Consider the following 12,715-nt stretch of genomic DNA (forward strand, 5'->3'; position numbering starts at 1 on the left):
AAGGAAGAATGTGTGGAGAATGCCAGATAGGCAAACAAACAAAGATGTCGCACAAGATGCTTCAACATCAGAGTACAACAAAAGTCCTTGAACTCTTACACAAGGATGTCATGGGCCCTATGCAGGTTGAAAGTCTGGGAGGAAAAAGGTATGTATTTGTTTGTGTTGATGATTTTTCCAGGTATACTTGGGTGGATTTCATTAGAGAAAAGTCAGAGACATTTGAAATTTTCAAGAACCTATGTTTGAAACTTCAAAACGAGAAGAGCAGTGTCATTGTATGAATTAGGAGTGATCATGGAAAGGAGTTTGAGAACTCTAAGTTCTCTGAGTTCTGTGGATCAGAAGGAATCAGCAAGAGTCATGTTACATGCCAAAAAGATTCCTTATCAGTTTTGGGGTGAAGCCATGAATATTTCTTGCTACATACATAAAAAGTTACTTTTAGAGAAGGAACAACCTCTATTCAGTATGAGTTATGGAAAGGAAGGAAGCCTACAGTGAAATACTTTCATGTTTTTGGGAGTAAATGCTATATTCTTGCGGATCAAGAACAAAGAAGAAAGCTTGACGCTAAGAGTGATGCAGGACTATTCATGGGATATTCTACAAACAACAGAGCCTATGGGGTGTATAACACTCGCACAAAAACCATGATGGAATCATCCAATGTGATTGTAGATGAGGTACCAAGTGAAATGAAGGAAAGCATCTTAGTGGAAGATGATGATGGCTCTGAAAATGCAGATGCTCTAGCAGATGTCCTTGACAAAGTATCTGAGACAAGTGCGAATGAACAGGAAGACCAGTTGGTCACTTCAAATAAAGCTCCTTCAATCAGAATTCAGAAGATACATCCTCAAGAGAACATTATTGGTGATCTTCATGAAGATGTTGAGCTCAATCAAGCTCTCATCAAGCTTGTTAGAGAATGTAAGACCCTAACCTTACTTATGTATTGCTTAAGTGATTTATTGAATAAAAGTGAAGTTTTAGTGAAGTTCAATTTATTTGCAAATCTGTCCGTGACTTTGTGAATTTTTAAGAGGTATTAACGACCTAATCTTGCAAATCTTCCTTCATGAGAGTTGTAGCTCTCTGAGTTAGCTAAACTCTCTCATTGGTTGCATGTCATTCCCACCTCTGTAGCCCGAGATATTCATGTTTTAGTGACTGTAGGTCTGGCTGTACAGTTCTTACAAAGTTTGCTAAAAGTAAGTAATTGTATTTTGTTTTAAACCTTTTAATTGGTGATTAATTGTGGGTTAATTATCTAATCAGAGGTTATGGGCTGAATTAGAGTATGAGAATGACCTAAGTGGGCTTGCTTGGTTTGGGCTTAGGAGATTAGGGTTTTGGAAACCCTAAAAAAACTCCTTGTGGCCATCGGCCACATAGTTGCTTGGGGGAGGGGTTTTGTTGTTTTAATTGGCTTTATTTCTGATTAATTGGTGATTAAAAAGGAGTTAATTTCTGATTAATTAGTTGACCTTTTAAATTTTGGGCTTGGGCGAAGTAGTGAAGGGAGAAGAGAAAGAAAAAAACAAAACCTTTGCCATTAGTGATGTTAGCTGCCGGTTACACTAGAGGAATAGAGGGGGAAATCCTTATTTTCTTTTTGCAATCAGAAGTAGGAGCCTCCCATGCTATTCACGTAACACACACAACAAGGAAGAAAAGAGAAAAAGAGAGAAAGAAAGAGAGAAGGAGCGAGAGATCAAGAGAGAGGAAGAGAGAGCGTGAGCGAGAGTTAGAAAGATCGGTTTGGGAGAGGAGAAGAAGAGTGTTGGACAGAAAACTTGTGATCATTCTTTCATCTCAAAACTTTTGTTCTTTCATCACCAAACACTCAAGGTAAGGGCTGATCTAGGTTGGGTAGTTTGCCTAGGATATTTGCCATGTTTTGCCGTGAGAAAAGCCATGACTTTGATTGTTTTTGTATGAGTCTTGTGATGATGATGCTTGCTGACCTTGAGATACCATGTATACAAACCACTATTCGTTGCTCATGCCATGATCTATGATTTTATGTGAATTTACTATGACATCTTGCTATTTTGGCTTACTTTTCACTTGTCATGACATCTTACCATGTATACAAACCACTATTTTGGCTTACTTTTCACACACAACATGATGTTTGATACTTGATCAAATCTGGAAATTTTGGGTGTTGAGATGGATGATATGGGGCTGTACTAATGCTTGTGAGGTTGAAAAGAAAGAAGAAAAAAATTTGTAAAACCCTATAGCCATTGTTATGGTTCGGCCGAACCTATTTCTTAGAGCAAGCCATATTTTTCTTTCGTTTTCAATGCGCAAGTCGTAAGGAAACTCGTTTAATTAATTTTGCCATTATTATGTGTTGAAAGGCATGCAAATTATGAATATGGTTAAGCATTTGCGTTTTATTATGCTTAATCGAGAATTCGTTATAAATGGTCGCTCATCTAGTTGTAATTCCCAATGGGACTGTGATTGTTTGTCGTTATTTTAATTCGACGTATGTTGTAAGACTCTAGGTTGACATTAGAGCCTTAACAAAGAGAAACGTGATTAATTGCTTGCAAGTAAATGAGATATTTAATGGAACATAGGTCTAGTGAAGACTATGGACCATGAGAACGATGGTGCCGTTAGAGACAAATGGTAACTTGCACGCGAGGGAGATTTTTGTGGATCATTGCGGCTCCACATGATAATGTTGATTGCGGTCTCCTGGAGATTTTGTGGATCATTGTAGCTCCACGTGAAAAGGTTGACTGCGGTCTCCTTGAGATTTTCTGGATCAATGCGGCTCCACGTGAACTGTGCATCTACGGATGTACGAGATTGGCCAAGGAGTTTTGGTGGGTTGTGTGATGTGAGGATTCGTTAGCTTAATTGACTAACTACTATATAAAAATAATTCCATAAGCGAATGTTTAATGTATATTGTGAAATGGTTTATAATTATGTTGATTTGGCGACCTGACCCTTGCACTACTTGTCTTTGTGTTATTTGTGGGGGGGGGGGGTAGATGGTCGTGGAGATAACGACGACGACCCATTCCTGGAAGATGAAGCTATATGATGAGAAGAGGGACCGGGTCCTGGACGTCCGACACGTCCGGGGTTTGCCGTGTTTATGTCGGCGATATCAAACTCACCGGAAAGGATAAACAGGGCAACATAGTGGAAATGTAAAGGATGACGGGGAAGATCACCATGCCATATCCACCGCCGAGGTTTTACTTCCTAGAGGACGTAGGTTCTCAGGTCGCTTCGGTCGAGAAAGATCTTTCCGAAGAGGTAGCTGCTGAAGTTCAAGCGCAAGCGGAGCCGGTTGCGCTTCCAGTTCAGGTGCCATTGGAGGAGCCAAGACTTGATGGCAACAAGGTAGTGAATAGCCAAGTCCCTAAGGTGCCGAATATGTGGGATGATGACGAGGATGCCTGTTGAATGTTTGGTCTCTATGACTTTCCACTAGAGCCTCTACTTGAAGTTGAACCGCCTCTGAAGAAGCGTCGCAGGAACGAGGATCTCTTGGAAGCTGAGCTTGTGGAGATCTCAAGCGATGATGAAGACTAAGTCGGGGAGTGGTACACTTGGGGTTTCCGGGGATGAGATATCGAGTTTTGTTTATGTCTATTTTCGTTGAACTTTTCTAAGTTGGTTAATTACTCTTTCAGTTGTAATACGGTGATAGTTTTCAAATGTGGTTTTTCACACATGGGTGTGGCCACCATACTTATATTTTATTTTAATTATATGTTTCATCTTGACTATATCGGTTATTTTTAATTTCCGCGCGTTTCATTTTAATTGAGTCACAGTTAATGTTGAGGGTTTTCGTTAAAATGAATCTTTGTCACTAATGATGGTTAATTAATTAAACGACGAAAATTCTTTACGAAAATCCATGTGTTTTAGTTACTGTGTGACACTCGAGAAATCGGGGCGTTACAAAGAAAACATGTATGGGGGGGGGTCTAAAGATGAGAATTTCCAAGCCCACATGGCCCGGTGCACACAAGCTAGTCACCTTGTTAAGATGGAAGGTGTGACTAATGATGAGCTCAAAACTGAGCTCTTCCCTCACTCCTTGAAGGGGGGGGGCAAGGATTTTGATCGATGGTTTAGATGATACCCTCTCTTGGGAAGAGATGTTCCAAAGATTTTGTGCAAGGTTCCTACCTTGCACATGTGGAAGGAAGATTGATGGTAAGGAATTTCCTTCCTAACACCCATGGAAGGAGAGTCCATCTAGGACTATAACTTAGGGCTGCTTGGGAGACAACCCAAGTCTTGTTTTGTTTTGCTTGTTTGTTTGTTTGTTTGATCTTGCAGGATGAGAGAGCATGCAACTCAATAAGTGGGAGGTGATTATGTAGCCTCCATGCTTGGCTTGGAGAGGAGGTGTATCTCTTTCGCTTTAGTTTATTCATGCATTTTTAGCATATTTTCTCTTTGTAGATCTTCATTTTTTTGTTTGATCATGCATGGTTTAGTTAGAGTTGTTTTTGGGTCTTTACTTCCCTATACTCACATGTTTTTGCCCGTAGTTATGCTCTCGTACTTGTGCTGTGTTGTCTTTTGGGGATGAGTGATTGCAAGCTTTTGGGAAGAGAGGAGGAGACTTCAGTCTTCTGAGTGTTTCTTAAGGATAGAGTTGGTGTGAGTCCATAAGGGTCCATCTTTGACCCTTCACCATAAAAGTTTCCTGGAGGATCCTAACTTACTCGTACTTCTTGGTTCTGTATTGATTTCACTCTTTGCATGTTTGGTGATACTTGCACAATTCTTGAGACATGTAGGTTGTTGAGCTTCAGAGTTTGTTGGCTTGAACATTTGTCTCTAGTTGTCCCTTTTGAGCCTATTGAAGATTTCTTTGTTAGTTATATGATTGGGATGGATGATAGGTTGGAATTTGGGGAGTGTTGGTCCTTGCATTGTTTTGGAGCTAAGTAAAGATGGAAATGTCTCTTGCTGTAAGTGAAAAAGGAAAAAAAAAATGAGAAAGAAAAGCACTCCTATTCAAAGTTGGAGTTTCAAGAAAAAAGAGTAAAAAGAGAAAAACTTGAAAAAAAGGTCAAGAGACTTGTGCTTGTAAAGATTGTTGATGAAAGATCAGGGGTTATGTGTTTGAACCGCACTCAATATGTTTTGAAGCCTTAGTCTTCTTTAGGGACCAACCACCTTGTGTTTGACCAAGCCAACATTTAAACCCTTTTGAAGTCTCTCAGAATTTGTGCATGTTTGATCTCTGTTGCTCTTGAGTGAATGATATCCAGAACCTATGAACTGCTTGTGTGCTTAGTGCACTAAATATATATCTCATCCTAGGAATTTTAGATCCATGTGCTTGTCATAGTAGACTCTACACTCTTCTTTGTTCGAAAGTTGCATGAAGTGGATTGTTGTGTCTTTATTTTGGAACCAGCTGTAGTTGCTAAATTCCCCGGTTTTGTGATAAGTATTCGTTGTTGGGCACTTGTTTTGGGAGCATTTCTTGCGCTTGAGGGCAAGCAATTTGTGTTTACGCTCAAGGGCGAGTTGTCATTGAGTATAGTGGTGTGATGACCATCTTTTAGTCTTGTTTTTAGGGTCATTTTTTTGTTAGTTTTGAGTCTTTTTGTTGAGTCTCGTGTAGTGTTTCATGCATTCTCATGCATTTTTATCTTTATTTGTGTTTTTGCTTGGTTTCAGAAATTTCCTAGTTTTATAATGGCTTTAATTGCATTTTAGCATAGTTTAAGGGCTTAGAGTAAGTTCCACTTGTTTTGGGGCCTTAGTGCTAAGCTGACCTTTAAGTTTCTTGATTCTTCCTCTAGCTTTATCATCAAGTTTCAGGGTTGTAATAGCTGAAGGAGGAAGGTCAAGAGGCTTGGAGACTTGAAGGAAGCTTTAAAGTGGAGTAAAAATGAAGATCAAGGGGTTTTCGAGCGAGCAAGGGCGCTCACGCGCCCCTGTACAGCGCCTGAGCGCCAATGGACTTAAAGTTTCTGTTTTGCATCAGGGCGCTGGGCACCCAAGCGCTAGTGCTGGGGGCCCAGGCGCCAATTAGCCAAAAACCTTATGTTTTGCTGTTTTGCGTTGGCGCTCAAGCATGTCTATTTGGCGCTTGAGCGCCCTGCCACGTCTAGTTTGCCTATAAAATGGTTTTTTGTCATTTCTCTTAGGATCTCTTGTCATTTTTACACTTCTCAATAAGATTAGAAGTAGGGCATTAGGTTCTGGAGCTTGAGGAGCTTTCTCCAAGTTCTACGTACCAGATTTTATCTTTACTTTACTGTATGAATTTCATAGCCATGCTCGGCTAAACCTCTTTTGCTTTGTGTTCTTTGTAAGACTTTGGATGTTTTTGTTGTAATTCCTATTTCTATTCATGTTGATTTGAGTAAACCCTTGAATCTCACTTCTATGATTTATCTTTTAAGCTTGAACACGTGCTAGCTTTATGTTTTTCTATAATCATAACGGAAGTTTGTTATAGATTAGGGACTTGTTGTGGGATTACCCCTTCTATGCTTGCTACTAGGAACAGAGGAAGGGTTGAGGTTTGTTGATCTAAAATTGAAAACTTAATGCCTCAAACAATTGTTTGAGTACGCATCGAATTGAGCTTATCACTTAATAATATTTTACATATTTTGAATTAGACAATTTCAACAAATTAATTAACCAACACTTCGCAGTTTAGCCACATGGTTTGTCTTCAAGGAACTTGTTCACAGTTTTGAATCATAAATAGGGAACAATTTATTATCCACATATTTGAGATTTTTCTAAATTTATTATTTTTTCAATAATTATATAATTATATATATATATATATAGTGTTGAGAACCAACCCCTCTCAACATGTACATGAATATCTCTTATATAAGATATTTTCTCATATTTAGCTCTAATAAAATAAATAGATATGCAAAAGAATTATTTTGCAAATGAATTTGAAAGAGATATAAACATATTATACCTTAAATAAATAAAAAAAACCATTTTTTTCTATTACAAATACATTTACCACTTTTTTATGGGATTATGAAAAAAATACAGTTCGGGTAAAACATTTGATTTTAATAACATAATTAGAAATTAAATTGATCATCCAGGTAGAAAAAACCAACACAATTTGGTATATTAAGGAAACCACAGGTTAATAATCAGACTAATTGTTTCAAATATCCTGCCAAAACTAATACAACACTAACAAAAGGGACTGAACTATGTGAAAACCATTTAAGTGAATGGAATAACCAACTGAACACCACATGGTTAAAATTTAAACAAACATTAAGGTTTCAGATGGCAAACAAATTAGATTACACTACTCTAAAAACCAAATTGCACTATCAATAGCTCTTGAGAATGAAAAGACCAACTTTAACTTTGTAGCATGTACTGCACTTGTCATTCTTAACTCCAAACCTACATTCATCTCACTATGGTAGCTAAACCAAACTCTGAAAACATTCATTTGAACATGCTAACCAGCAAAACAATGTTTTCATATATTGCTTTAAAATATCTCACATACAAAGTGGATCATCATTACCCGATCAAAGTACCATAATTTCACTTTATAAATGTGGGTTTCTTCCCAAGCATAAGTGATAAAAGATGTATTATGAACATGAAGGCAAGAGCTTAATGATTTATTTAGTACCATAATTTCACTTATCTTTACCTGATCTGTAATGTGCAATAATTTTTTATTGCCTAGTAATGAACATGAAGGCAAGAGCTTAATGACTTATGCAGTTTGCAACTAAACAACACCATGACTACTAACATATAGTACAGGTTATTAGGAATATGCTCCTTATGTTCTAAATGTATTTGCACGGAAGCTGTTTTAACTTGCCAGCCAGATTTTTCTTGCTACATGATAGACAAAGTTATATTTTACATAAAAATGCACATTCAAGTATAGAGGTTGAAATTTTTTAGGGAATTTAATGTTAGAAATTTGAGCATGAGTGATATATGTGTTTTGGTAAATAACTTAATTAAGTATTTATTGCCTAAGCTCTTTTTACATAAGATCTTATTCATAAGCTATTTTAAGAAACTTATTGTAATAGGCTTAAAATAGCTTATAAGTGGATGTAAGTGTCAATTATTAAGCTAATCTATGCAGCTTAGAAAATAAGTTCAAAACAATTTATAGGTATATGATAATTTTCTTAAGTTCACTCAAACACTTGCGTTATCGTTTATGTCATAAGATAAGTTTAAACAAGCCCTTCTAAATGTGGAATAATATGTACATTGATGAGAAAATCACATGTTGATGGCACATTAGCAGTGAAGAATGGGCCTGCAACAGTGCTTGTTATATTAATGTGATTATCTTTTGCAAATTTAAATGTTGCTTCCTCGGTGAGAAGCTTTGAAAGCGTATAAACCTACAGTCATGAAAAAAAAACCCTAAGGAACCAAAATTTGTGTATAGTACTACTGAGCAAGGAAAAACATTCACTAGTTACTTACCCATCCACTTGTTTTTGTATTACACACATTGTGTGTTTGGATTTGACAACATCCATCAACAAAAGGTTTCCACCTTCCATTGTTGTCTTTTGCAATAATTGTACTTATGGAAGATGTGAAAACAACCCTTTTCACACAATTGGATTTCAAACAGAACTTGAGTAGGTTTATGGTTCCTTTGATTGCAGGGTCAATTATATTTGTTTGAACAAATGAATCTACAATTACAATACATGCTCAATTACCATTCGAATATATCTAAAGATGCTTGTACTGCATAATCATGTCTATAGAAAGCATGAATTCATGAAATTACACGTGATTTCTTTTAGTAAGCATGCTAAAATCAGTCCTTATGAACCCTGACTAAAAAAAGCAATTAATATATGAGAATGAAGATAACCAGAGTTGTGATTATAAGCTTGTTTGTTAAATTTTAAATTGAAACTATAAAAGATAAATTGGAGAGTGAGGCAACGTCTAACAGATATAATATGAGAAGCAAGATTAAAATAGACATGGAAGATGGGTTCACATATTAAATAAGTGTCAAAAGATGAAAAATAACATGTTCCGTGAATAGTGACACCAATTGGGTTGTGTGTGATTCGAACTACAGTTTCAGTCTGACCTCCTTTTCCACCTTCTCTTGACAAACTAATTTCCATGTCCTAATCTAGGATTTCAGCATCCATTGATTTGTCTGGAAGAGGCATGACTTCAAGTTAACTTTCAAGTCCTAGTCTAGTATTTCAGAATCCATAAATTGCAAATATGAAATCATGGGAGTAAAAATTTCTGATAATGTCACAATGAAGTGACAACTCCAACTAAGAAAACCATAAATAAATACAACACCTAAAAATCAGAGAACCTCCAAAAATATCACCTCTAGTAGCATGACAACATTAAAGAATAGCTTTTGAGAACAAAGAGGATGAAATTTAAAAGCATTTGCTGCCCAAAAACTGATATATTGCGCATCAATTATCATAAATAAGTAAAGTAAAGTCCATACTTAGAAAGTAGATTGAAACACTAAGGGCCTGTTTGTTAACCCTTTTCAAAAAGGGTTCTCAAAACTGTTTTATGAATCAATTTTCGGAAACTGTTTTTGGGGAGAGATTGGAGAAAAAACTTGTTTGATAATTCTAGTTTTGAAAACTGTTTTTGAAATGAAAAAACAGAAAACTTGTTTGCTAAAATCATTTTGAAAACCTGTTTTGAAAACTAAAAATTTAAAAACTTGTTTGATTGTGTTGTTTTCTTTTATGAGATTTAAATGAACTTCATATTTAAATGGAACACGAACTGGTCTTATTTTATGAACATGGGAATATTAAAGCATTTTTTAGATAAGTTAAACTAAAAAAAGTACTTACATACGTTAAAGTCAATTAAAATCTAATAACTAGGAAAAGTGTCATATTATCATATTACAACTTTATAACAAAGTCAAAGTGGTAATATTTAAAACTAGTGCGGTCTAATATCAAACAAAGTTAAAATGAGTCAATTATCAATGTCATGATGTGCCCACACCCAATCTGCAATTTGATCCCTTTGCATTGCCATTTCAGCTGCAGCTTCATCAGATAGTCTTGCTAAATTGTCATCATGTGAGGTTGTTCCTGCAGTGCTAGGACCTTCATTCATGCTATCAAATTCCGCGGGATCCAGTTCTTCCCACATCCTAAATAGTTCATCATTCAAATTCCACTTGCGTATGTAATTATGAATAGCACAACATGCTGTTACTATAAGTCGTTGCCTACAAGGTTTATATGAAGTCATCAACTTTAGAATAGGAAACCTGTTTTTAAAGACTCCAAAGCAACGCTCAATTGACATTCGTAGGGATAAGTGCCTATAGTTGAATAACTCTTCACGTTTCTTAGGTTGTTTACCTTGGCCTCTATATTCTTGTGCATGATACCTTTCACCCCTAAAAGGTGGAAGAAAACCTCCAGTACATGGATAACCTGAATCAACAAGATAGAAATGCCCTGCATTGCATAAAATATATTAGTTTTAAATGTTTATTCCATCTATAGAAAATAATTTAATTTGAAATTTACTACCCGCCTCTAGGTGGCCAAGGAAATTCTGCATTAGGATTGGTAAGTACATCCAAAAATACTTTAGCATCATGTGCACTTCCTTCCCATCCCGAATATACATATGTAAACAACATATTGAAATCACAAACACACATAACATTTTGTGTGATTGTTGTCTTTCTACCTCTACATGACATTTGTTTGTCAGCAGGAACCCATGCACTTATATGTGTACCATCAATTTCCCCTATGCAATTCTATAGCCCGAAAACCTAATGAGTACCTTGAAAACAAAATAAAATAGATGAATGAAATATGAAGTAATTAAATACTAAACAATATTGCATACATACCTTGAACCACAGATAATACTTGTGGTTACTTTTAATGCTATCAGGCAATTCTGTGGAATCTGGTCTTATAAGCTCTTTCCCCAATCGGCATACTGCTCTTAAAACTTCCTTAAAATAACGTGAAACTGTTTTTGTGGAATGCTGAAAGCGATTTGCAATAACCCTGTGCCGAACACTATGACCAATAATGAACAAGAACATTGCAACTTTTTCATCAACAAACACATCCGTTGAGTCACTTAAGTAGTTTTTCTCCCTAAATTCATTACAGAATCTAACAAAGCATGGCTTCCTCGTTAGAAATAAATCAAAGCAAACAGTTCCTGATCCATTCAATATTTCATTAACAAATTCACGACCAGACAGTTTAGAATCATGCACCGCTGTTTTATTCAAATAATCCTGGTAATAATCATAAACCATATTAATCATTAGCATCTCTGCCATTTCATCATCACTTGAACCTGAAGAATCTCCATCAATATCCATAAAGAAAATAACCTGCCATTTAATTTATATAACAAAATCTCAATAACCAAATCATAATAAACATCCAGCACATTCAATAATCATAATAAAAAAATCAATTACATTACATCCATAGTAAAACATCCAACAAACTCAATAACATAAAAATAAGAAAATATCCAACGCATTCAAATTCAACATAAAGACATTAAATAAAGTACTTAAGGAGTATATCTCCTAACAAACACAAGATAAGCAATCAAAGTTCCACCCCTAAAGCCTATGAAGCCATGCTTGTCTCATTTCAGCGGACATAGCAAGAAACATCTCTCTATATTCAGCCTCCTTAAACTTTTCACAGGCTTTCATGTAGGTATCCACTGAGATGCCTTCAATTCCTTCAAGTGCAGTCACACACTTAGTAATTGAAAAATCTGGCGTTACAATGGAAGAAGTGGCCTCCATACTATGACCTTTATACCTATCAGCCCTTGCCTTGGATGCATCAGCCCATGCTGCTAGTACATCTCCTATTTGACATGTTCTAGTACTTTTCTTAGATTTGACCTCTTTCTCTTAAATTGGGTGCTTTCCACTACGAGTCACGCGCTCCAATTCTTGAACAATATCATTAGAACTATCATTATCAAGGTTAACATGAACCCCATTTTTGTGGTATTGATTTTCAAGCTCAATTTCATCATCTGTATTTGGTGGGTCTTGGGTAGATGAATTCTGAAGAACTCCCGTTGCAGTATTTTTGTTAAATATAATTCCCAGCAATTTATAATGGTCAAGACCTCTCCTTTGAAACTGAGCAGCTTTATCATGAACTTGAAATAATATAAGTACTAAGTTAATTCACTAAATGATTTTATAAATAAAGTGAACAATAAATCCGATGTTGATTACATACATACCCGAATATAATCTTTCCAAACTTCCTCACTTGCGGTGACAGTGTTGGTTTCATGATTCCACCCAAGTTCAGTGTGATTCAGAAGTGCAGAGAATTCGCGATACAAAGCTCGCTGTAACAAACCCGATTTCTCGAGTGTCACACAGTAACCAATCACGTGTATTATCACAAAGAATTTTCGCCGTTCATTTAATTAATCTTCAATTAATAACAAAAACTCAATTATTGCGAAACTCTTGAAACTTTACAATGAATTTGCGGAATAAATAAATCTTGCATTTCTGATTAAAAACAACCTTTAATTAAAACAAGGAAAATAATGAGATGCAAATAAGTAACACAAGAAAGGGTGGTTTGAATTGTGTACTTGAAATTAACATTTTAAAAACTTTGTTTTATGAAAAGAATATTAGTTCTTTTAAGAAAACGTTTAAGTA

The 12,715-nt window shown here is 35.9% G+C and overlaps 1 protein-coding gene across 1 annotated transcript; it reads right to left on the bottom strand.

The window, feature by feature from the left end:
• Nucleotides 1-9,990: 9,990 nt before the first annotated feature.
• LOC130736301 (uncharacterized) lies at nt 9,991-11,493 on the bottom strand. Its single transcript, XM_057588143.1, has 5 exons — nt 11,488-11,493; nt 10,892-11,392; nt 10,723-10,795; nt 10,415-10,484; nt 9,991-10,249 (listed from the first exon to the last, which is right to left on the bottom strand). Exons 1-5 carry the CDS (start codon nt 11,491-11,493, stop codon nt 9,991-9,993), a joined length of 909 nt encoding a protein of 302 aa, XP_057444126.1.
• Between the last annotated feature and the right edge of the window lie 1,222 nt (nt 11,494-12,715).

This window comes from Lotus japonicus, chromosome 2 (assembly GCF_012489685.1).
Source record: "Lotus japonicus ecotype B-129 chromosome 2, LjGifu_v1.2".
Classification (NCBI taxonomy): domain Eukaryota; kingdom Viridiplantae; phylum Streptophyta; class Magnoliopsida; order Fabales; family Fabaceae; genus Lotus; species Lotus japonicus.